The 22,887-nt window shown below is 39.8% G+C and overlaps 1 protein-coding gene across 1 annotated transcript in view; it reads left to right on the top strand.

The window, feature by feature from the left end:
* The window catches only part of LOC148507550 (S-adenosyl-L-methionine-dependent tRNA 4-demethylwyosine synthase TYW1-like), a 217,297-nt gene that overhangs the window by 20,252 nt on the left and 174,158 nt on the right, over positions 1 to 22,887 (top strand). The window contains exons 2-7 of the mRNA XM_088445921.1: positions 764 to 915; positions 3,139 to 3,282; positions 5,273 to 5,374; positions 14,679 to 14,873; positions 17,765 to 18,052; positions 18,719 to 18,838. Coding sequence (XP_088302047.1) covers positions 764 to 915; positions 3,139 to 3,282; positions 5,273 to 5,374; positions 14,679 to 14,873; positions 17,765 to 18,052; positions 18,719 to 18,838 — 1,001 coding nt within the window. The remainder of the gene's footprint in view (positions 1 to 763; positions 916 to 3,138; positions 3,283 to 5,272; positions 5,375 to 14,678; positions 14,874 to 17,764; positions 18,053 to 18,718; positions 18,839 to 22,887) is intronic.

The following is a 22,887-nucleotide window of genomic DNA, read 5'->3' as shown; positions in this document are numbered from 1 at the left end:
CACACCTAATGTTTTTGTTATCTCTCTGATGGGTTTGTTTTGATTTTTCAGCCTAATGATGGCTTGCTTCATTGATAGTGACAGCTCTTTGCATCTCATATTGAGAGTCGACAGCAACTGATTCCAAATGCAAATGTCACACCTAGAATCAACTCCAGACCTTTTACCTGCTTAATTGATAATGAAATAACGAGGGAATAGCCCACACCTGTCCATGAAATAGCTTTTGAGCTGATAGTCCCATTACTTTTGGCCCCTTAAAAAGTGGGAGGCACATATAGAAACCGTTGTAATTCCTACACCGTTCACCTGATTTGGATGTAATTACCCTCAAATTAAATCTGAAAGTCTGCAGTTAAAGCACATCTTGTTTGTTTCATTCCAAAGCCATTGTGGTGGTGAGTAGTGGACAAAATATGAAAATTCTGTCAATGTCCCAATATTTATGCACCTGACTAATATATATCTGCAGTAGTGGCACTGTCTGCAGCAGGTAGTTTTTTTTCTGAATATATATCTCTGCATAGTGTAAAATGTGCTTGTTGAGTACTTAATATACGGCCTCCGTATAGTTATTTCTCATCAGTGTTAAGATCCAGAAAGCAAAAAAAATAGTTATATTGAGAAAATCATGAGACTTTTGAGGAAACCTAGAGATTGTTGGACAGTAGTATCCATACCATATGCCAAGGTTGCTGTTAGCTTAAAAGTGGGCTTTCATATTTTAACGTTGATTTACTTATTTTATCTGTCTTGTATTTAGATGGTTCTGCAGGTACATGGGGTTTCCTTCACACACATTTGATGCTATTGTGGCTGAACAGGTTTTACATCTATTCATCTGCCGCAATTGGAATTGCCATCTGGATCTCCAGTAAATTTATCATGGGCAGAAAAAAAAACACATTTATAGAGGTATGTAGTGTTTCATATACTCTTTGGTGCATGAATGCTGCTTGTTCTTTTTGGTTTGTCGGGTGTTTGAATAAATTTCTGTACCTAAAATGTGTTTCTCATAATCTGTTTAGACCAACTGTAGTGGTGTTTACGTTCAGCTGATGCAGTGTAAGGTGTAAGTCATACTGAAGGCCGTATTCAATTAGAAGCAGAAAACTATCGCGGGTGACGTCATTTCGCCAGGCAGAAAAGTATCGCCATATTAAATTCCAAATAGTTTCCGCGTACGCGAAAGCGCAATGCAATGTAATAGGCGAAAACTATTCACCTATGAATAGGTGGTAAAAAAAAAAGTGCAGAATTGCGGTTTTGGGGTGCAAATGTCAGGAAACCACTCAGCACCCTTGGGACAGCCCCCCAAAGCATAACCGCGTCAAAAAAATCCTTAAAAAAAATTAACACCTCAAAAAATTACTTTGAAAAATGGTGCGAAAGTGCAAAGTTGGGGTACAAACTTAAAAACTAGCTAAATAAGCTTTTGGAGGGTCTGCAAGTAAGGGGGAGGTGTTTTTTTGATTGCAGGTGCTTGCTGAAGGTGCGTTTTTTTTAAACTTTGCTTTTGTGAACTTTACATATGCTTGCACCCATTTTCATGTACCCCAAATTTGCTTGGCCTAGTTGTTTTCTAAAAAAAAACAAACCTGCTACATGCTATTCTTCACCACTTGTGCAAAGATGCTAATTAGCAGCTATTGAGAGCATTTATTTACCCAAAATAGCTTCAGTAGGGCTATTTGGGGGCATCTACATTGATCCCAAATGTTAGTGCCTCTTTTGGGGGGTATCAGGCTGATTTCCCCAAATCTGACAGCAATTTTCACCTGTTTGCGTTTCACTGGGTCCCATATTCGCGTCCTTTGAAATTGAATAGGGTGAATAGCCGGGATGCGCCCGATATGTTTCCGCGTCCAAAACACGCGATATAGGCGGAAACTAGATTTCGCCGTCGGCGGTGAAATTATCGCGGCTAACTGAATACGGCCCTGAGAGTGAGAACCTTTAAAGATTACCTGACCTGGAAACTATGCACTTTTATCAGTGGGTTTTAGGCCATGCTAAAACTGTTGCAAGGCATGCTGGGATTTGTAGCTTGTCAATTGGGTAGTGACATCACTGACACTGCCTTGGAACTGATTAGTTGGCATCTCATGAATACAAGTTTAGCCCTCAAAATGTTCATCTTTACAGTGCGTAGTTGGCCGATTCATTTTAATGTCTCATTTTGTACCAGCCTCTCCTGCAGTGTAATGCAATCTTGCCATAGATGTGTAATAATGTGTGGCATAATGCACTCCCTACTATGAGCTATATGGTGGTTAGAAGTCACAGTAACGTTTTGTAAATATAAAAAAGCATTAGGCTGTAGGAGTAGGCCTAGTATTTTTATTTTTTTTCATTTTAGAATTCACAGAAATCTGATGTGACTTCTGATATTCTAATCCATATATGTGATATATTATTTCAATTATACAAGTTTTTCTACATGGATAGGATGCATTTTATTCAGAGATTGTTTATACAACAATTTAATTATCTTAAAATGTGTATCTTGTTGAGAATATTATGTATTAATGGAGAACAGCAATTACTATCATGGTTACTGTAGTTGTATTCATTATTTTTTTTTCTCTTAAATTATTATTGCATAAAATGTTTCTGGTGCATATATTCAGAGAGAAAGATACACAATGCCGTGACTGTTCTTGATTTGGAAAATTACTTCAAGCACCCTAAATATTTTTTTTATTATACGGTTGAATTGCTTGGTTGAAAAGAAAAGTCCCATAAATATTTAAATGACTGCAGGTTGTTGCAAATGAACCATTGTCCATTCTTCTACATGAATCTTTTCTTTATATGGAAACTAGCCAATTATTAGATAGTACAAAAGTCCTGATAAATAGAACATTTTATTGTTTAGTCAAATGAGTTATGCTGTCCAGATAATTACGTTTTGTTCAGTAATCCACATATAAAACATTCTCTTGCACCTGTGATTTAATACTTCAGCCCCAATGTCCTTTTTAATGACATCTGTAACAACCATTTCAGTCTGTATTGAGGAGTCAAATCCGATGATGCAGGTAGTCACTGCTGAAAGCAATCTAGTCAAGTCTCATATTTTGGGGGAAAAGCAGTTTGTGTATGTTCCTCACACATTTTTTTTAACTTTTATTTTAGCAGGGGGAATCATTGTCCCAGAATGGTTTTGGTTCTGTGTCAACTAAAGAATTAAAAGACCATACTCTTGACATAAATAATGAAAAAGAGGTCTTTGTTGCTGGTGTGAAGATTTTCTATGGCTCTCAGACAGGTACCGCTAAGGTAAGCTAACCCCCTCGGGGGAATTAAATTCATCACCATGTGCTGGGAATTTAGGTCGCAGATGAAATTTTGCGAGTAAAACTCATCTCTGCACAATCATGCAATTCAATTTCAAACTCTCCGGGACAAGTTTCAGAACAAATCACATTTTCTACTTCGAAAGCGAGGCTAATTGCTACCTTCTACTGGTGCCATATACTAAAAAATGCTCCCCACCTGTTTAAACTAGTGGTGCTGTATCAAATTTGCAGTTTTATCTTTCTATTTTACTAACCTCTGAATCCTGTGCAGATACTTTAAGCCAGGGCTTGACAAATTTTTCTAAAATCTAGGAGCCAGGATGAAAGTGTAGGAGCCAGACCACCGCCCTGCCCCCCCCCCCCAAAAAAAAAACAAAAAAAAAAAACAGGAGTGAGGAGCAGAGCTCTGTGTGTTACGCAACTGTTCTACACACTATACTAGTCCACAAAATGGTCACTGTTGAATGGATACAGTAAAATGGAGGCACCCTCACTGCTCTGCACAGCTCCCCTGCTCCAACCCCACCCTCCAGTAATAACTGACCACATTTCACATAAAATAATGGTGCCAGAAAGCACAACAAAACCCCCCTCCCCTCGTGGTCACACCATAGATCCTACTACCGGAGAGTTCTATGAAGCCGGAGATAGGAGACAGCAGACAGCCGGTACGTACAGGAGGATCAGCGTAGCCTGGGACTGACAGGGATCAGAGCAGGCCGGGGCGGACAGAGGCACAGCAGTCACCGCAGGCGACACTCAGCACATGCACTCCTGTGGATGATCTGAACACCGCAATACTTATAGGCACGAATCTCCGCCAGAGCTGATGAGGATCTGCTTCCTCACTCACTGCAAAATCTAGTAGCCAGCCAGCAAAATCTGGTAGCCATGGCGACCTGGCCCCCGGGTTTTGTCGAGCCCTGCTCTAAGCAGTCTGCGGAGCAGAGCATTGTTGCATGTGGTTTGCATAGGTCCCTGCTACATGCGAGTGTAGGGACACTGCTAAAGTAATTGTTTTGGGAAGTAAGGAGTATTTTTACAATTTATGGGTAAGTTGAACATGACGACAAATGCACCTCAGATTGGACCACATATACCTGAGGATTGCAAGGGACATATAGTAGGATATTAAGTGCAGAGCAGGGAGAAGATAGACCCAAATAGCATTGATTTCCCATCCTTAGCAGAAAAGCAAAGCACCTTCCTCACTAAAATTACTGTGTTGAAAATAAACCATGATGACCTTTAGCTGTAGTATACGGCATGTTATGTTTACCAAACTTACTAGCGTTTCCTACAGCTTCGTGTGGATTTCTGTTATTTCTCACGGTACTCATTTTACAAAGGCAGTTGTGGCATCTGATATTCTGATAAATATTTTATATTGTAGACCTTGATCACAAAATATTTTTGCAGGAAAAACTGCAAATATTAATTACAGAGATTAACACAAAAAGATGCTTGGGGCTACTAACTTGTGAGCTAGCCACTTAACCTACAGTAACACTGAAAGGTTGCAAGTAACATGAGCAGCGACTCTGATATGTAGTATTTGTCTTGGTGCGCCATCTATTGGATTGACATGTATACGGCAACTTCATGAGTCAAGATAAGCTGCCTGATTAGTGTTTAATATACTATTGTATTTTCCTGCAAAATAGATCTTGAGATCTATATATCGATGTATTTCTATATGCATACATATATAACTGTTTGCGTTCAGGGTGTGCAATATATGTGTATATGTATACATACATAGTCATTTTAGACTTGGGCCTGTGCAAATTCCACTAAAAAAAATTTTTAATCACCATAGTTCATACACAATCCCAAGGAGTACATTTCTGCAACAAAAATTTCTGTGTACGGATACAACCATTACAACTTTAGTATAAATATAGATTGTACCACAGGCGTTGTGTTAATAGCAATAACTAATAACACTAAATGTATAACTTTAATTTTAGGGGTTTGCACATGTTCTTGCTGAAGATATCTTCACTCTTGGCTTGCCTGTTGATATTCTAAACATGAAAGACTATGATCCAGATGACCATTTGGTAGAAGAGGTGAGAGGCTCTTAAAATTGTTTAATGTTAAAAATAAAATCTAGTGTTTCACAAGGACAAAAAGTAAACAAATAAAAAAAAAAATTGTATTCCTTCATGATCAGAGAAATTTTCGTGTTTGTATTGAAAAGTTCTCTTTTGAGAAGGGATTTTTTTTTTTTTTTTTTTTTTTGTCCGAGTCACTAGATATTTGTGAATTGTATTTTACTATAATTCCACAATAATAGAATTAGTCTTTTCCCATTTTATGTTGGGAAAATTAGTCAAAATAAGGAAAAAAAAAATTGTGTTTAATCTTCTGTTCTTTGAAACCTTTACACAATTAATTTTACAAATTTTGAAATGCCAGAAATTTTTATCTTTTTCTAATGTAACCAGGTGTGATATTTTTAGCAGTACTAACTAATTAGCTGTAAAATTGGTCTTTCTTATGAAAAGTAATAGAGCAACTTCAGTTACTTTCAAGTATATCTGGATTCTACCAACTAGTAGAGACCTAATAGAAGTCTCTCTGGCACTTTCTGGGGAATCTGTATGTAATAATGGCGGCTGTTTAGCAGACGGATCAAATACCGACAGCGGCAGCCCGACTGGTCGAAATCCCGAAAGCATCAGGTAACCCTCCCTTAGGGGTGCCTAACCATAACCTCCCCTTATTATAGTGCCTAACCCCCTCCTCCCCGCAACACTAAACCTAACCCTCCCGGGAGGGGTGCCTGACCCCCCCCCCCCCTTAGTGGTGCCTAACCCTACCACCCCCCTTTCCCTACCCTAACCCTCCCTTGGGGAAGCCTAACCCCAAGTCCCCCCGTGAGTCCCTAACGCTAAGCCTCCCCCCCTGCGGGGACAATCGGGCTTACCTTTTGGTAAGCCGGGTGTCGGGATTTATTAGTGGGGCTAATGATAGGAGTCTGGATTTTGACGCCTATATTTAGTGTGGCTGTCGTGATGGTATCCCAACTGCATTCACTTTCTGGAGTCTAAAAAAGAATACCCAAGTAGGTATACACAGGCGCTGGAATGAGCTGTTTTGATCTAGCAGCTACTATAATATGGGATCGTAACTCCCTATACCATAGAAAAACACCAACACATATAGTAGAGCTATTAATAAAATTATATAAGTAAATGATAAAAATCAATTCGGTACCAATAAAATAAACAATAATTTAATAGTTAAAATGACATGGTATTCACCATATTGACTGGGATATAGAGTAAACATATACAATGATAACATACAATCTCACCCACAACCTCAGGTTAGAGTGTCCTAATGGTGACGGACTAGTTGGTAAATTCTCATCAGATTTGCCAAATGAAGAATATGGATATTTACTGCAGCATAGTCCTCCTGGTATCCGCTAGAGGGATGTCCCTTGATGTGTTCAAATCACTGGGTCCTCAGTGTTGCGGTATCCATGGGCAGCAGACTAGTATCTGATATAATGTATCTCCTTTATGGCTGATGGCTTAACTTCAAGGAGCTCAATTGGGACAAAACAATGTGCTTTGGTAGACATCCGCTAGGGGAAGGTCCCTTTTAGGTAGTGGATCAATATATTATGTCCTCAAATATTGCGGCGTCCATCAACAAGCAACTGGCTTTTAAATGATGTATAGCTTCTCTGTGGCTCAATCTTTGTAATCCCAAGAGCTCAATAGTAGCAATTTGATAAATCCAAATCAAGGTAGGTGGTGAGGATAATTCAATGAGCCCCCCCCCTTTCCCTACCCTAACCCTCCCTTGGGGAAGCCTAACCCCAAGTCCCCCCGTGAGTCCCTAACGCTAAGCCTCCCCCCCTGCGGCTACACGCTAAGACAACCGGGCTTACCTTCGTTCGGTAAGCCGGGTGTCGGGATTTATTAGTGGGGCTAATGATAGGCATCTGGATTTTGACGCCTATATTTAGTGTGGCTGTCGGGATATCGGCGGGCGGTATAGCGCACGCCGGTATCCTAACTGCATCCACTTTCTGGGGTCTATTCAGCATCAGTGTTATTATTCCGAATATATTCGATCGACACAATGTTTTTTTTTTATTTTGCTCAAATGTTAGTTTCTGCATGATTTATGTAAAATTGTCCTCTTCTGCTGGCTTTTTGCAACCTCAAATAGTGTTTTGAATGCGGTGCACCATGATCGCTAGCAAGAAACGGAATAAAATGACTCCTATGCAGTCATCCTGTGTATTTATGGTGGTGCAGGATTTGGAGCCTACCGCATCACCTTGTACATTATGCTGCTGTTAACAATTAAACTTGATTTTTTCTTTATTTAATTTGACACTGTATACTTCATTTATGATGAGATAGCTCAAGATATGCTGCAGTGTCCCCACATTTTGCAAACTTGCAGAAATGTCAGGACCAGGATATTAAACAAGTGAAAAGCAAGTCAGCAATCATATTTGTCCCTTGTTCCATAACTTTTCTTTATTTTTTTTTTTACAGGGAGTTGTGACTTTCAAACTTGTAAATTGTTGTGCATAGAGAAATTTGCACTGTTTAATCGAAGTTGATCTAATTGGAATAAGCGGGAGCTTAATAATGTGTATAGTACTTGGTCATAAAAGTATTTACTAAAATTTAAATGTGCAATTGTTATATTAACACGTGACTGTTGCATGTTATGCAAGATTGTTGTGTGACTGTTGGAACACTGGCCAGCAGTAATTTTGCATTACATTCTTTTTGAGTGTGACTAGTGATTGTTTGCTTTAGGCAGATTCAGATCTTTTGTATTTTAAGAACTTTTACTTTACAAAAGATTCATATGTACAATAAACATAGTGTATTCAGGCAAAGCCAAAAATTGAACACTGTACAGAAGAAATTTTGGCAGAATGGGTCCAAAGAAAAAAACGGAGGATCAGTTTTCCAGTAACTTACGGGTGAAGACCAGCTACAGTGGGGGAGGGGAAGTGGGGAGGAACAGGGTGGCAGCCCATAACTTTAAAAGGAAAGGGATTTTGACAGGAAAATAAAATAAAAAATTACAGATACAAAAAGTATCCAGGTGACCACTCGTTGAGCCTTTACTAGTAAAATATTGGGCACAATTAAAGTAGGCAGAATCTTTTAAAATTAAAAACATACTCTTAAAAATTTGTGCCTCCTCTGACCCACATGTATCTACGCTCTCCCTCCCAATCTCTAATTCATTTTGAATTCTGTTATTATTGAGTCATCTTAGAACTCATTGTTTTACATTTCCTGTTACATGTTAGAAGAAATGTGTGGCTAGTGTTTCCTTGAGAACATAAAGTATATTTACAGTATATATGTTCTAAGCACTGTTTATGTAAACAAACTATCAATGACTCCAAACCATGAGGTGAGTCACCATGTGGGTAATTGCCCTCAAGATACAAAGGGGATGTTCCTGCAGGACGCTGTGATGTATTTGAGCTGATGATGCTAATATGGAAGAGAGAGGATTAGTTGTTAGGGGTGAGCAAATTTTTGTGAAATCTATGAGCCACCTTAGGTGTAGGCCAACACATATGCCCCCTCGATGCCCATCAGACCATGACATAAACACATTGAATGCCCATCATGCCCCACCATATTCTTGTCCCTGGCCCCCATTTTGTAGTATGCCACCATAGATTTGCCTCAATTTCTAGTATGCCATAAAGTGTTGTCCCCCAATTCATAGTATGCCACACAGTGTTTGCCCTCAATTTGTAGTATTCCAGTGTTGGCACCCAATTATCAATAATATTACAGGGGAATACATTAAAATAAAGCCACATGGAAATCAGTCACTCTCCTCTGCTGTCTGTGATAACCTTGCAGCATGATTGTTCAGTAACAGCCAGGTAACAGACTCTCTTCAGTGGCAGATGGAATCAGGTTTGGAAGAGCAGAAGATTATGATCTCAACAGCATAAAGGTAGCCATGAAACTGGATTCTGGTTTACTGGAGTGGGACCAGGGATTTAAAATTTTGCACAAATTTCCTCTTCCAATCCCGAAACAGTGGTGGGTGCTCATTCAGCATAACTATTGCTACATGCGATATCCCTATATCGTGGAGCCTTTTTTTTTTTTTTTTTGTTAAAACCTCCCAGTTGTCATTGAATCGCACTGTAGACTTCCTCAGATGGTTTTCACACTCCTAAAATCTAGGACTAGCACCATAAATCGTACATATTTAACACGCAACCACATAGTAAAGCATATGAATTTTACATAATGCCCATGTTAAAATAAATTACTCCTATTCTCAGCATTGATGTAAATTACTTTTTTTTACTTAACCACTTGCCTGGCACAGTCGTATCAGAAACAACCATACCAGACTGGGCTTTACCTGACATGGTCGTATCTGATACGACCAGTCATAAAAGCTCACTGGGTGGCTGCTGGAAGATGATCTTCTAGCAGCCGCCAATCTCAGAGGGACCTCCTGGTCCCTCCGCACTCTTCCGTGTGCCCGGCGCCTGCAGCTCCCTCACCCAGCGGCTGCAGAGAGGAAAGAATAGCCGCTGGGAATATAGCAATCAGCAGAGCGCTGTTGGCGCTGTCATCTCTCCGCCCCTCCATGCAAGCGGCAGCCCGGCGGGACTCACACCCGGCGGCTGCAGATGTCAGAGCAGCCGTCGGGGAAAACCATACCGGAGGAAGTGTGCCATCTTCTTTCTCCTCCCCCTGTCCTGTAAGCGCCGACAGTGCTGTGCTGGTATATATTTTCCCAGCGGCTGCTCTGACCTCTGCAGCTGCCAGGAAAATAAAGAACAGCACAGCGCTGTCATCCTCTGCCTCCCCTGCCCTGCAAGCGGGAGTCCGGCGGCTGCAGAGGTCAGAGCAGCCACCGGGAAAATAAAGAACAGCACAGCGCTGTCATCTGCTACCGCACCCTGCCCTGCAAACCCAGCGGCACTTGCACCCCCTGCAAGCTCCACCCCTCACAGTATGCTCTGCCTCAAAATATATATATTCTCGCACCTCCAGAGCAAGCGTGATTTTTCCTAAAATTGTTAATTTTAGGAAAAATCAGTTGTACTTGCTCTGGCACCTCCCCCTTAGGACTAATTAAGCAATTGGAAGTTTCCAATTAGCTTAATTAGTCCTTAATTACTCACCTTCCGAAGTGCTGTCTTCTGCATCCAGCTTCGGGAGCCGGCTGTTCTGCAGCAGGGTGAGTATGTAGTGTGTGTGGTGCTTGTAAGTTTGTATGAGTGACTGTGTGTGTGTGTGACTCCCCTGGTGTGTGTGTGTGGCCCCGAGACCACTATTTTTTTAATTGAATACCGCGGGTGTCGGGAGCGCGCATACATTATAAAATTATCTGGGTGATCCGTCTGATATCTGCAGATAATTGTACAGTATATTTGAGTGTCAAATCTCAAAATATTGATCGGTTGGACATGCTGAGTTGTCCGGCATATCAATCCGATGCAATATTTTGAAGTTACAAGTCGACCACATCCTGACCGACATTTCCCCTGTTCCTTCACGGGGCGAGGAACCCAGATATTGTATTGCCATATACTTTGACATATCTCATAGTTATGGGGACACATCTGCTTGGTTACAGGCTGTAAGACCGACTAACATTTTATCTGACAGTGTATGCCCAGCATATGGCTCATCTAACTTTTCAGATTTTGAGTAAGAGCATCTTACCTGACCTACATATCAGCTGTCTACAGCCAAATTGATTTAGTTTTGCCTTTGTGAATTTTTATGTACTGTTTTTCAAAATTGCTAGTGTTGCCAGCGAATTTAATGGCACATTAGCATTAACATTGTTTATGGCCCAACATGACCTTGTCTTTGTAGGAAACTACTCCATCTGTGATTAAAAAAATTAATGACATTTTATTTTTTTCTTGCTCCAATTATTTTGGTAGGCTGCATTATTTATGTATGTGTGTGTGTGTGCTACACTGCACCTTTTGTTGAGTGACAGACAGCATGAGCAGCTTGTAAATAACAAAGCATATAGGGCCTGGTTCAGAGATCCCATTGCGACTGCGATTCCATATGCAGTGTACTTGCGAAAATGTTAATGACTTAGCTGATTTCTTGTCCACCGAGATGCCCACTATTGGCGCCCCACATCCGCCGCTTATGTACAAAAGCAGAAACATAGGTCGCACATCGTACCTCTTAGTAAGCCTATGCTGTCCACGACAAAGCGGCTCTCCTAAAATGCCAGGGCTTCTCCAGCTGCGAATGAATTAGCAGAGGCTCACTAGAGTACACCCTGAAACCAGTCCCAGCACGCTTGTGTTTTCTAATCCCTCCCTCCATTACCTCACCCAAACGCTGATTACCTGTCATTCAATGTGCGGATAAATCCTGTCCGGGACCGTCGTCTCTAATCCATCGCCGCGTGTGTGACTATGTAACAAGAGCAGTAGCAAAGAATTGCTCCACAACATCAACATTGCGCCTGTCTCTGAATCGGGCCCATAATGAGCGAACAGTTAACTCTCTGCAATCGTTTTTTTTTTTTTAATCTGTTGTACATTACCATCTGGAGCGAAGGCCTCCTCCCCCCGATCCTGGAGCCTTGGGGAAGTTGGGTGGGGGACTCTAGCTCACTTCCCCCTTGTGCAGCCATTTTAGTGCCATGAACTACCTTTTTATATATCCATTTAAATGCAAAAAAGTATATTTATCCAGTACCAAAGAATAAAACCTCCATAAAGTGCATAATGAGAATCAGGGTATGTGGAGACTTCATAGCAGCAAAAATTGCATAGTGTGAAGCCAAGTCAGATACTTAACGGTGGAGAGGCAAGATACATGAAAGTCCCCCATCAAGTATAAATAAATTAAAAAAATAATTATTATATACAAATTTCAGATGCAATTTAATTGCAAACTTGCATTGTTTTTTCAGAGGAATTTTTTTTTTAATTTTGTGCGCACATGCCTGAGCACGTCAAAAGGTAGGTAAAATGTCAGGGCATTGTGTGATACCAGAGGTTCTGCACAATGCCTGACATTTTTATCTTCATAATCCTTAATAAACTCCCAATTTTTACCTTACCTGATGTTTTTACCTTTATAATTACTGTAATTTTCCCAATGAATTATCATGCACTTGGAGGGGTTTAAATAGCATAATTTGGCCAATAAAGACATGTCAGTTTTCAGGTGAATTTGTTTAAAAAGCTCAATAATGCGTTAAATGGTGTGGGACAGGTACGTGCAAGTGTTTTAATGATGAGAGAGGGGTTTTTGAGCTTGCAGATGGGAGCTAAAAGCGTTTAATCCGACTTTTTACAAACTTATATATAACACTGCAGAATCACTGTACAAACACTGGCCCACACCACAAAATGCTAGAAAGACTTTGATTAGGAAGCAAGTGTTTTTCATCAAATTAACCATTATTAAAAAGTGCAAAAATCGGCCATTTGATACCATTTAAGAGCCCCTAGTCATGGACGTACCTACCATTGGTGTAAAGGGTGCAGCTGCTATGGGGCCCGGAGCTGAGGAGCCCCATCTTTCTTGTCAAAGTTACATTTGTTGTATACATGTGTCACCATTGGGTGGTACATAGGAGCCCTTACACACTTTTGCTGTGGGTCTTCAAATACCTAGTTACGCTCCTGCCCCTAGTAATTTCCTTATGGCCACTAACAGCCTTCTACATGGTTCTGCTATCTCAGTTGTCGCATATTTGGGATTCAAGATGTTTCTCCACTTTTTTATGCTCTTTTCACTGTTTGATTTTTGTACAAAATAAACGCATCATCGTTGTGTGTAATACCAGTTGGCATTTATAATTGTATTGCGCATTTATCGGGTGCGGCATTAGTGAACATGCATTCTGAAACACACCAAATTTAAACTGTTGTTGCTGCTGTTTATTATTATTCATATGAAATATAAAACTAATGTTTAAGTGTTCATCTACAAAATAAATGGAAGTCTGTTTTACTAAGCCTTGGATGGAGCTTAAGTACCAGCCAACCAGTTCCTGTCATTTTTCAATCCCTGTCTGTGACATGCCAGTTAGGAGCTGATTGGCTGGTACCTTATTCCTGTTCATTTTATCTCCATCTAAGGCTTGGTTAATAGGCCCTAAACCCAGATTGGTTTAAGTCATCCCTATGTAACTGCTGTCCTTAATAATAGTCAACAAAATCAGCAGACACTGATTAGATCATCATAAACAACGTACCCACTTCTGGCAGACTTGGATTAAATATCTGCATACAGTATACCATTTACAGAGGATGCAGATTTCCTTTACTCAGTGAGCTAAAAATCACAATTCCACTACATTTTGACTTGGTTTATCTTTGATTATCACTTTACCAAATACAGTTTGAGTCTCCCATATCCAAAATGCTTGGAACCAGAGGTATATTGGATATATAAAATGTTTCTGTATTTTGGAATATTTGCATACCAAAATGATATCTTGGTAATGGGACCCAAGTCTAAACACAGAATACATTTGTTTCATATATACCTTATACACACAGCCTGAAAGTAATGTTATACCATATTTTTTTTAAATAATTTTAAACAAAGTTTGTGTACATTGAACCATCAGAAAGCAAAGTTTTCACTATCTGTCATGCTAAAAAATTTGGTTTTTCGTAATATTTGAATATGGGAGACTATCTGTACATTTATTTAAAAATGGCCTTCAATATGGCATCATATTTTGATTTGAGAAACATTGAGAGAGAGTAATGATTTCATTTAGTATGTTTCATTATAATTCATTGAGTATATTTTCGCTTCAGATATCAAAAGTGCTCTATTATAGCTGTCCCTTGCGCATAAGTAAATAAATGTATCAAGCAGTAAAAGTACAATATTTACAGAAGAGTTACATTGAATTACTATGTATATTTCAAAATTGTTAAACTGATTTTTGAGTGTTAGTATCTTCAGGTCGATCTTCTACTTTAAGTTTTTGTATTTTAAGTTTAATCCCTCTTTATGCGTGTAGCACTGGCTGAATGAGTTTATGTATCAGGAAAGTGTGTGTGTAATGTGTATATATGTATGTATGTGTATATATATATATATATCACTAATTCTGTTATGCTGTACCTGACTAAGGTGCTATATTAAAGCGCTGAAACGTTGATATGAAAACGCTAAATCTCTAGTGCTTTATTATACCGGAGTGCCGTCGTTTTCTATGAATATATATAATATATTTATATTAACATTCCTGCGTAAGGTAAAATTATAAACTGGTAATAAACCTTAAAAATTGTGAAGAGTTTTTATATTAACATTATCAATATTTCCTTACACGAATTTTCTTTGATTATTCAAAACACTTTTATTTTTTTTTACCCCTCCATTGTAGACTACGAGTCAAACCATATGCGTATTCCTAGTTGCTACTTACACTGATGGACTGCCTCCTGAAAGTGCCCAATGGTTCTGCAAATGGCTGGAAGAAGCCTCCAATGATTTCCGATTTGGAAAAACCTTTCTTAAAGGCTTGAGATATGCTGTGTTTGGATTGGGGAACTCTGTATACAGCAGTTATTACAATACGGTAATTTATTTTTGTGTCTTGGCAGTGTTTGTTTAGCAGCATGCTTGACAGGGGTAATGGACCAAAATCACACAGATGATCCTGCTCCCTAGACTTTTGGAAATGTTTGCTTTTTGTCAGGGTGAAACCAAAATCATCATAGTTAATGGGGCTCGTTTACATGACCATTTTTGGAATGTTGACTGCAGGTTTGTTACGCTCTAAACATTCCAATTTTTAATGCATTTAAAAGATAAACATACATTAACTTGAGAATTATTTGATATAAGGCTATACTAAACAGATCTGTTCGAATGGGCCAATGGATTGTAGGCAAAGGCTATGAGGTTTATTTATTGTACATACAGTGTGGGTTTTTATTTTTTTTTGTTTGTTTTGTAACTCTCCGATGTAATGAATATGAATCAATGATATAATTGAAATTTTTTCCAGGTGTTTTAAGTACCACAAGCCCTCAGCCTCCATATTAAGTTGATCTACCTATTGCCATTAGAGTTTGTGGTTTTGGCTTTGTCTGTGGCTCTGCACTGTTTCCTTTTGGCTAGAAAGCAGTGCAGCTTCAAGGACTACGTCCATACTAATAAATCTTACAGCATTGAACCATTCTGATGATATACGCAGATGAAGTTCACACACTTCATTTTGTGTGTGCTATTTTGTTTTCAAAACATAGATGACAGTACCCTCTTATTTATAAATCTTAATACCCAGATTTACTCAGACTGTTGTTAGCCATATGACACTGGCATACAGATGTATCACCATACACCTAGTCTCGATACAATATGCGGCGCAAGTAAGCCACCAGTTCCCGTGCGACACTGCTGAAATGCATTTGTCGCAATTGGATGCAACTAATGCCGCATACACACTAGACCATAAGTTGGATGATCTTAATGACAACGTTATCGTTCAATATCGTCCAGTGTGTATCCAAGACATCGTTAACTATGCATGCTCCCGTGGATCGTTAATGAGGTCTTTCATTGCCCGTACTTGCAGGGTGACCTGACGATATCGTCAGCTTCTGCCGCAATGGGGATGAGGGATGGTGCCATCACAGAACGATATCGTTCAGTGTGTAGGCTCAATGCCGTTAATGACATTGAGCTTGGCAGTGCAGGGAAACGCTTAACGATATTGCTTATGGAGCATGTCTTTAAGTGTGTATGAATTTTAAGACTCACCAGGAGACTGCACTGATTAATTTGGTATGTAAAGGTGCGTACACACTGGGCGATCGAGGAACGACTGTACGATTACGACATTGTAATCGTTCAATTGTTCATCTTCCTGTGCAATGGGATAATGTGCCTACACTGAGCGATATGTCGTTCTGTGCTGGAATCATCCCTCATCTCCAAACATTCCGGCCTGCATGTTCAGGCGATGATTGCTGTCAAACGACCAGCGGGAGCACGCATCGCTGGTGTTTTTCGCCATTATACTGCAAGATTACCGAACGATTAATATTAATGAGCGATTGTGATGGCGTAATCGTTCAATCGCTTATTTTAATCGCCCAGTGTGTACGCACCTCAACACTTTTTTATATCTGTGCGACTGAGTCTATATACAAAGCACAACGGAACTTTGTGTGTTAAGATGCTGGTTCGTAGCACTTCCTGTACAGATTCAGATTCCGTCGCACACTGCACTGATTAAATGGATACGCGACACATCAGTCTCCTGGCACGTCTTGGTCGCATCTCATTGCTCTCAGGATCTGGCGTGCCAAGAGGGGCTGTTTGTCATGACTGAAGAAATATTGTGTGAGGACAAGCTCTGTAATAGGGGCTATTTTAAAGTATTTTGATGAATGTAGGGAGGCTGACAAATTATGCAGAATCAGTATAAGGAAAACTGAGCTTTGAGTCTAAATTTTAGTTTTGGTGCTACAGGTTCAATCTCCCATATCCAAAATGCCAGTCGTCTTTTGGAATATTTACATACCATAATGAAATATCTTGGGAATGGGACCCAAATCTATACACAGAATGCATTTGTTTTATTTGCACCTTGTACACACAACCTGAAGGTAATTTTATACAATATTTTTTAAGAATTTTGTGGCTCAAACAAAGTGTGTACATGCATGAAATTCATTTGTTTCTTATACACCTTTATACACACAGCCTGGAGGTAATTTTATACAGTATTTTTAATAATTTTGTACCTTAAACACAGTTTGTGTACATTGAACCATCTAAAGCAAAGGTCTATCTTAGTCATGCTAAAAAGATTCCGTATTTGGATATGGGAGACTCAACCTGTACCACAAAACTTCACATCTGTATAATATGTCGTCTTCTCTGCTTTTGTTGCCTTAATTTCTGTCAAACACATCAGGGTCCACATAATCTTGTGCCAATATGTCATATATAAGGCTTGCTATATAAAGTGGGATATTGGCATTGCATTCCAAATGGAATAGGTGTGTATACTGCTGGCTAATGCGATTGTACACTTTTCATCTCTTGTCTGGAAGAATTACACTTTTCACCTCGGTTTAGTGTATTTGATTATCGTATTGCCCGTATAAAATATATATGCTGCGGCTTAGAATTTAACATTCCAATGCAATATAATAAATTTGCTCATGGATAGCCTATGAAAAATAGTGTTGTCAAATGAAAGCATACCTGTTATCTTCATACATGTGCACATTTAAATATATATTTCAGTGTACACCTCCCATGCAAACAAAAGTTTGAACAAAACCATATTTAAACATAGCTTATATTCATTGTATGTTACTGCTGTATACTTCTGTATTCACATTTTTATATAAGAGCATGAAGTCATCTGTTTTTTAGCTGGCTATGAATATTCAATGGTATAAAGTGTGAACAGTCTATCCCTCTCTACTCACAACTGTGTTTGTGCTGCAGGTTGGTAAAAACATTGATAAGTGGCTGTGGTTGCTGAGTGCTAGCCGTGTAATGACTCGTGCGGAGGGAGACTGCAATGTTGTGAAGAGCAAGAATGGCAGCATGGAAGCAGACTTCAGTGCTTGGAAAATAAAGTTCCTTAGCAGGTTGCAGGCTTTGGTGAAAGGAGAAAAGCCGTGTACTGGGAAATGTAAGAAGGGAATATGCAAATCTAAAAGGACACCCCATACTGATGCCGTGGATGAAGATCAGAACAGGCACGAGGAGTCGGAGCATGATGGCTCAGAGGTAAAGCTGTACCGAAACCTGTCCATTTCCATTTATATAAAGAGAATGTTACACATTGTACACAGCACTGTATAGTATTGGGATGGGGGGGGGGACATATTGTGAACAACTTATAGCATGAAAGGAAAACCTCTGTAGATCTGTCTCAAAGTGGTTACGATCTACAGATGTGTCCACATGCACCTATACTCAAGCCCCGTGTCAATTATCACCATGTGATGTGCCACAGACAATGTGACTAAGCTGCTCCATGTGTCCCGCAATGTGGTTTTGTACTGAATATGTACATTTGTATTATGACAAAAGGACACTGCTGCTCATGTGCTCCCAATACTGGAGTTGTGCCATGCATCCCACCATGCAGTGTTGTCATTAATCTGCGACTTTATTCCAACTCCATTGCAACAAAAATACTAATCCTATAAGCGACTCTGGATGCATCTACGTACGATGTGACAGACGCTAAATTAAGAAATCTGTACAAATGTCTGGGGATCTTAGTCATGCCAAAAGAAGGGGTGAATGAGGACGCATATCGCACTTGTGGACGCGACCTAGTTCCTAATTGAATTGACCCCATAAAATACATTTTCTGAGATCACATTCTGCATCTTAGAGTGGCACTACATGCTTGCCTTTATAAAGACTACTATGTTTGTTTTACAGGAGGAGCTATATGAAACCACCAGTGGTTCTGAATCTGAAGGGGAGAGAGAGACTGAAAGTGGTAGTCTTATTGATGTTGAAGATTTAGGAAAGGCGATGAGCAGCATGAAAAAAGCAAAGGTACGTTACAGGCTGGATTACATACATGGAAGTATCATATGACCAGAATATTATCTGTGTATAGTACACATTTCAGTAACCAAGAAGCAGTCCTTTTTTTTCTGTCAAGGTAATCCTTTTTTTGATGATTGTGGTGTCTATGATTAGTGTGAGCAGTGTAATCTTACTATGTGCACAATGTTATGGGAGTCTGCATTAAGGTCGGTGGATATATAAAATGGCAAAAATAAATCCGCTGCCAAATATAGTACAGCGTGATCTTTTTAAAGGAGATGAGGATGATCTGTAGTCCTTGAGATCAGTGCCAGTATCCCTACATGTAGGCTCCACTAGTATGGTTTTTTTATTTTATATTGATTTGCTACTCTTATTTGCCTACCATCTGCATAAATATTATAGATGCACAAGGAATCCTATATTGATTAGGACTAATAGCATAATTATCAGGATTGTAATTCCCTATAGGGCAGAAATTAAGGTTAACTGTAAAATTATTAATATTAGTGAAGATAGATTGTACCCTGTTATGCAGATGTTGGGTCCTCTGTTACACACCTTTTACGGTAATAATTGTATAAATTCCTCCCTTGGTGCTGCCAATGAGTGCAACCCCTTTGATCCTAGAAACATGGAAATCGGGGAGTATATTGCTTCCATGAGGTAGGTGCCCACTAAAAAGGAATTTTTCAAAAGTCAACTCCTAAGGGGATGAAAAGGGCTAAAATGTTTCTTCCCTCCCCCTGTGTAATGTCCTGCATGACTGTCTCATTGTGGCTGTAGCATAGATCATGTTCGCACACCATGTGTCACCCCAAGTGCTACCAAACATCACTGGCAGTCTGTGTGGATCCCCTATTTTAATAGTGAGAGAGGTAAATGTGTTATTACTGAAGTGAATAAGGGGAATGTCAATTGTGTTACAATGGGGTGAAGGAAGGGAGCGAGCGAGGGAGGGTAACTATAGAGGTGAAGGATTAATGTGTTATTGGAGTGGTGAGATGGAAATGGAAACCGTAAATACCTAGGGTCTGCCTGGGTGAAACCGGGTATCTCCGTTAGTAATATATATTTTTACCTCCTACTTTGAGGAAACCAGAATTCACCATTAAGATACTACTTTATTCTCCTGTCAGTCAGCCAAAAGGTTCTATTGCTGTCAACATTTCAGTCACCAAGGTCCTTTTGTCAAGATGTAACAACTTTACATGACAAGAATCCAAGATCCACATCTAAAAAAAAGGCATAAAGTAACACTGCCTAGGGCCTCCCTATGTATACCTACAGGGTCATACACAATTGGTGTCAAACAAATTGCATGTCAGGCTGACACGCAAACCGTAAGTAAAGACATCTGGTTTAACAATCAACGCCACTCATCGGTTTACTATACCAATATAAATAGTGGTACAACCAAAAGGTATCTCCATACTTGTCGAGGGCAAAAAGCACGATGCCGGCACTCCATAAGACCAATTTGTACTAATCGAGAATCGCTGCGAGACCTGTTGTTTGACCTTACCATGATATTGCTGTAACTATTTTAAGAGTTTTTAAGAATTGGTTATTTATCATTTACAGAAATGGTTGTGGCATTAGTCTTTTGTAGTCATGAAACCAGGAATGTTCTGTGTAGTTATTTTCTGAAACCACAAGATGTCACTAGTGGTGGAGTTGAAACCACTACACCGTGACAAGCCTGACAAATTTAATTGCTTTCCTTTTAAAGCATTCAATCTATTTCTGAAGAACAATTTACTTTGTTGCAGGTGCACCATAACATTGTTTTGTTTTTAAGGCTCATGGTCTTGAATTTAATTTTGTCCTTGTAGGGACGTAGGATCCGTTGATCAGAGTGGTGGGTGCTTGAAGGGTAATATGCAGATTTGATGTCCATTAACTTTGTATTTTTTTGCAGATTTATTGCAGCCATCAAAATGTGTTGTGAAATAAATTACTAAAATAACTAATGGTAAACTGTGGAATAATTGCTAGCATGTGTATATGTAAAATATAACCAAAGATACGTACTAAAAAAGCAAGTGTCTGTAAATGTCTCGATAGATCTTTTAAAATCTAACATTTTGATATGTTTACTTTTAAAAACAAAGCAAAACAAAAACTTAAATTTCTTGGCAGTATTCAGTGGCTTAGTTTCCTTCTAGATGGGTGATGATTATTATCCTTTTAGTTGACATAGACTTTCGGACACTTTATGGATCTTTGAATGCCACTCTCTTTTTCTGACCGCTTCCTTCAGGTCATTTATGGGCATGTTCGTGTCAGCCTTTATTGTGTCCAGCCAACGAGTTATTTGGCGTCCTCTTCTTCTAGACCTGCTGACGAATCCAAGCATTAGCGCTGTTTCTAGGGAATTGGCCCGCATGACATGTCCAAAATACGAGAGTCGTTGTTTGGTGATCTTGCCTTCTAATGATACTTTTGGTTTGACCCGCTCTAGGACTGCCTTGTTCGGATTTATTGCTGTCCATGCTATGCGCAGCATTCGCCTACAGCACCACAATTCAAAAGCGTCGATTCTCTTGCGATCTGCCTTCTTGAGTGTCCAGGTTTCGCATGCATACATAAAGATCGGAAAAACAATTTGCATTGACCAACCGTGCTTTTGTTGCGCTGCTGATATCTTTGCTCTTCCATATCTTCGTCATTCCTAGCATAGCATTGCGGCTAAGTGCAATTCATCGCTTAATTTCAGTAGATGATTCCCCACTGCGATCAATCTTAGAACCCAGAAAGAGAAAGTCTCGTACCGATTCGACGCTGGTCATTATCTTTGTTTTCTTGATGTTAAGGTGCAGTCCCATGCTCTCGCTTTCTTTTTTGACTCTTCTGACCAGATATTCTAGGCCTTTTCTACTTTCAGCAAGCAGAGTCGTGTCATCGGCCTATCGTAGATTGTTGATGTTCCTCCCTCCGATTTTTACTCCAATTGTAGACTCGTCCAAACTGCATCGTCTCATGATCATTTCAGCGTAAAGATTGAATAAAGCTGGCGAGAGAATACAGCCTTGTCGAACGCCTTTTCCGATCTTGAACCAATCCGTGTTGCCAAAAGCTGTCCTGACTGTGGCTTCTTGACTCATGTAGAACGATCGCATCAGTTTCTCCAGGTGCTCCGGAATGCCCATCTGCCGTAGCTTGTCGTGAAAACGCAATCGAATGCTTTTCTGTAGCCAATGAAGCAAATGTACACATCCTTTTGATACTCTTGTGTCTTTTCCATAATCCATCGCAGGCTTGCGATTTGATCTCTGGTCCCCCAGCCCCTGCGAAATCCAGCCTGCGTGTCTGGGAGCTCCTTCTCTACAAAGTAGGCCATGCGTCTTTGAATAATCTTCAGCAATATTTTGCTTGCGTGCGATATGAGTGCAATAGTAATTGGAAGCGGATGGGTAGATCTCTAGATGGGTAGAGACAGGTAATTAAAAGTTCCTTTTGGATTGTGTATATATACACTTACTGCAGAGGCCCCGGGGAGGGGGGCATAGTGCGACCCGCGGCCATAAGATGGTGGTTCAGTGTGTATAACAACTGCAGATTTATCCACCTTTAGAGAGGGAACTGGAATGGTCTCCTTTGTCCTGGAAACAAATCTAATTCACACTACGGAATCAGTATCTGGAAAGCAGCCTGAGCCTGCCCTCAAACAGATCCCTGCTCGAGTTAAGCCCCTGAGTTAGGGGTATTTTTCCTTCTGTATTCTTCTTTGAATTCTATGTTAAAGGCACAATTTAGGTGCTTGGCATTTTGTGGGGAAAGACTGTTGTTTTTACTCCTACAGTTTCCATATTGTAATTTTGTTTTTTTGCACCTGGGGGCCTGACTTGGACTCCATTTTGGTCGCTGACTTTCTTTCTTGCATTAGAGACTGCCCTAGTATACTGACTTATTTAAATTCTCTACAGCTGCTTCTGCTGGTGCAGCCTGCCCTGTACTTACAGAGAAGAAGTGGGTTTTGACAGAAGCCATCCTCATCTACATGCCAGAGCCTTGATGTGAGTTGAGATACGATTAGGCAATATGTTTTTTCA

This window comes from Taudactylus pleione, unplaced genomic scaffold, assembly GCF_031769625.1.
Source record: "Taudactylus pleione unplaced genomic scaffold, aTauple2 ptg000391l, whole genome shotgun sequence".
NCBI classification, from domain to species: Eukaryota; Metazoa; Chordata; class Amphibia; order Anura; family Myobatrachidae; genus Taudactylus; species Taudactylus pleione.
This window is presented reverse-complemented; position numbering and strand designations above follow the sequence as displayed.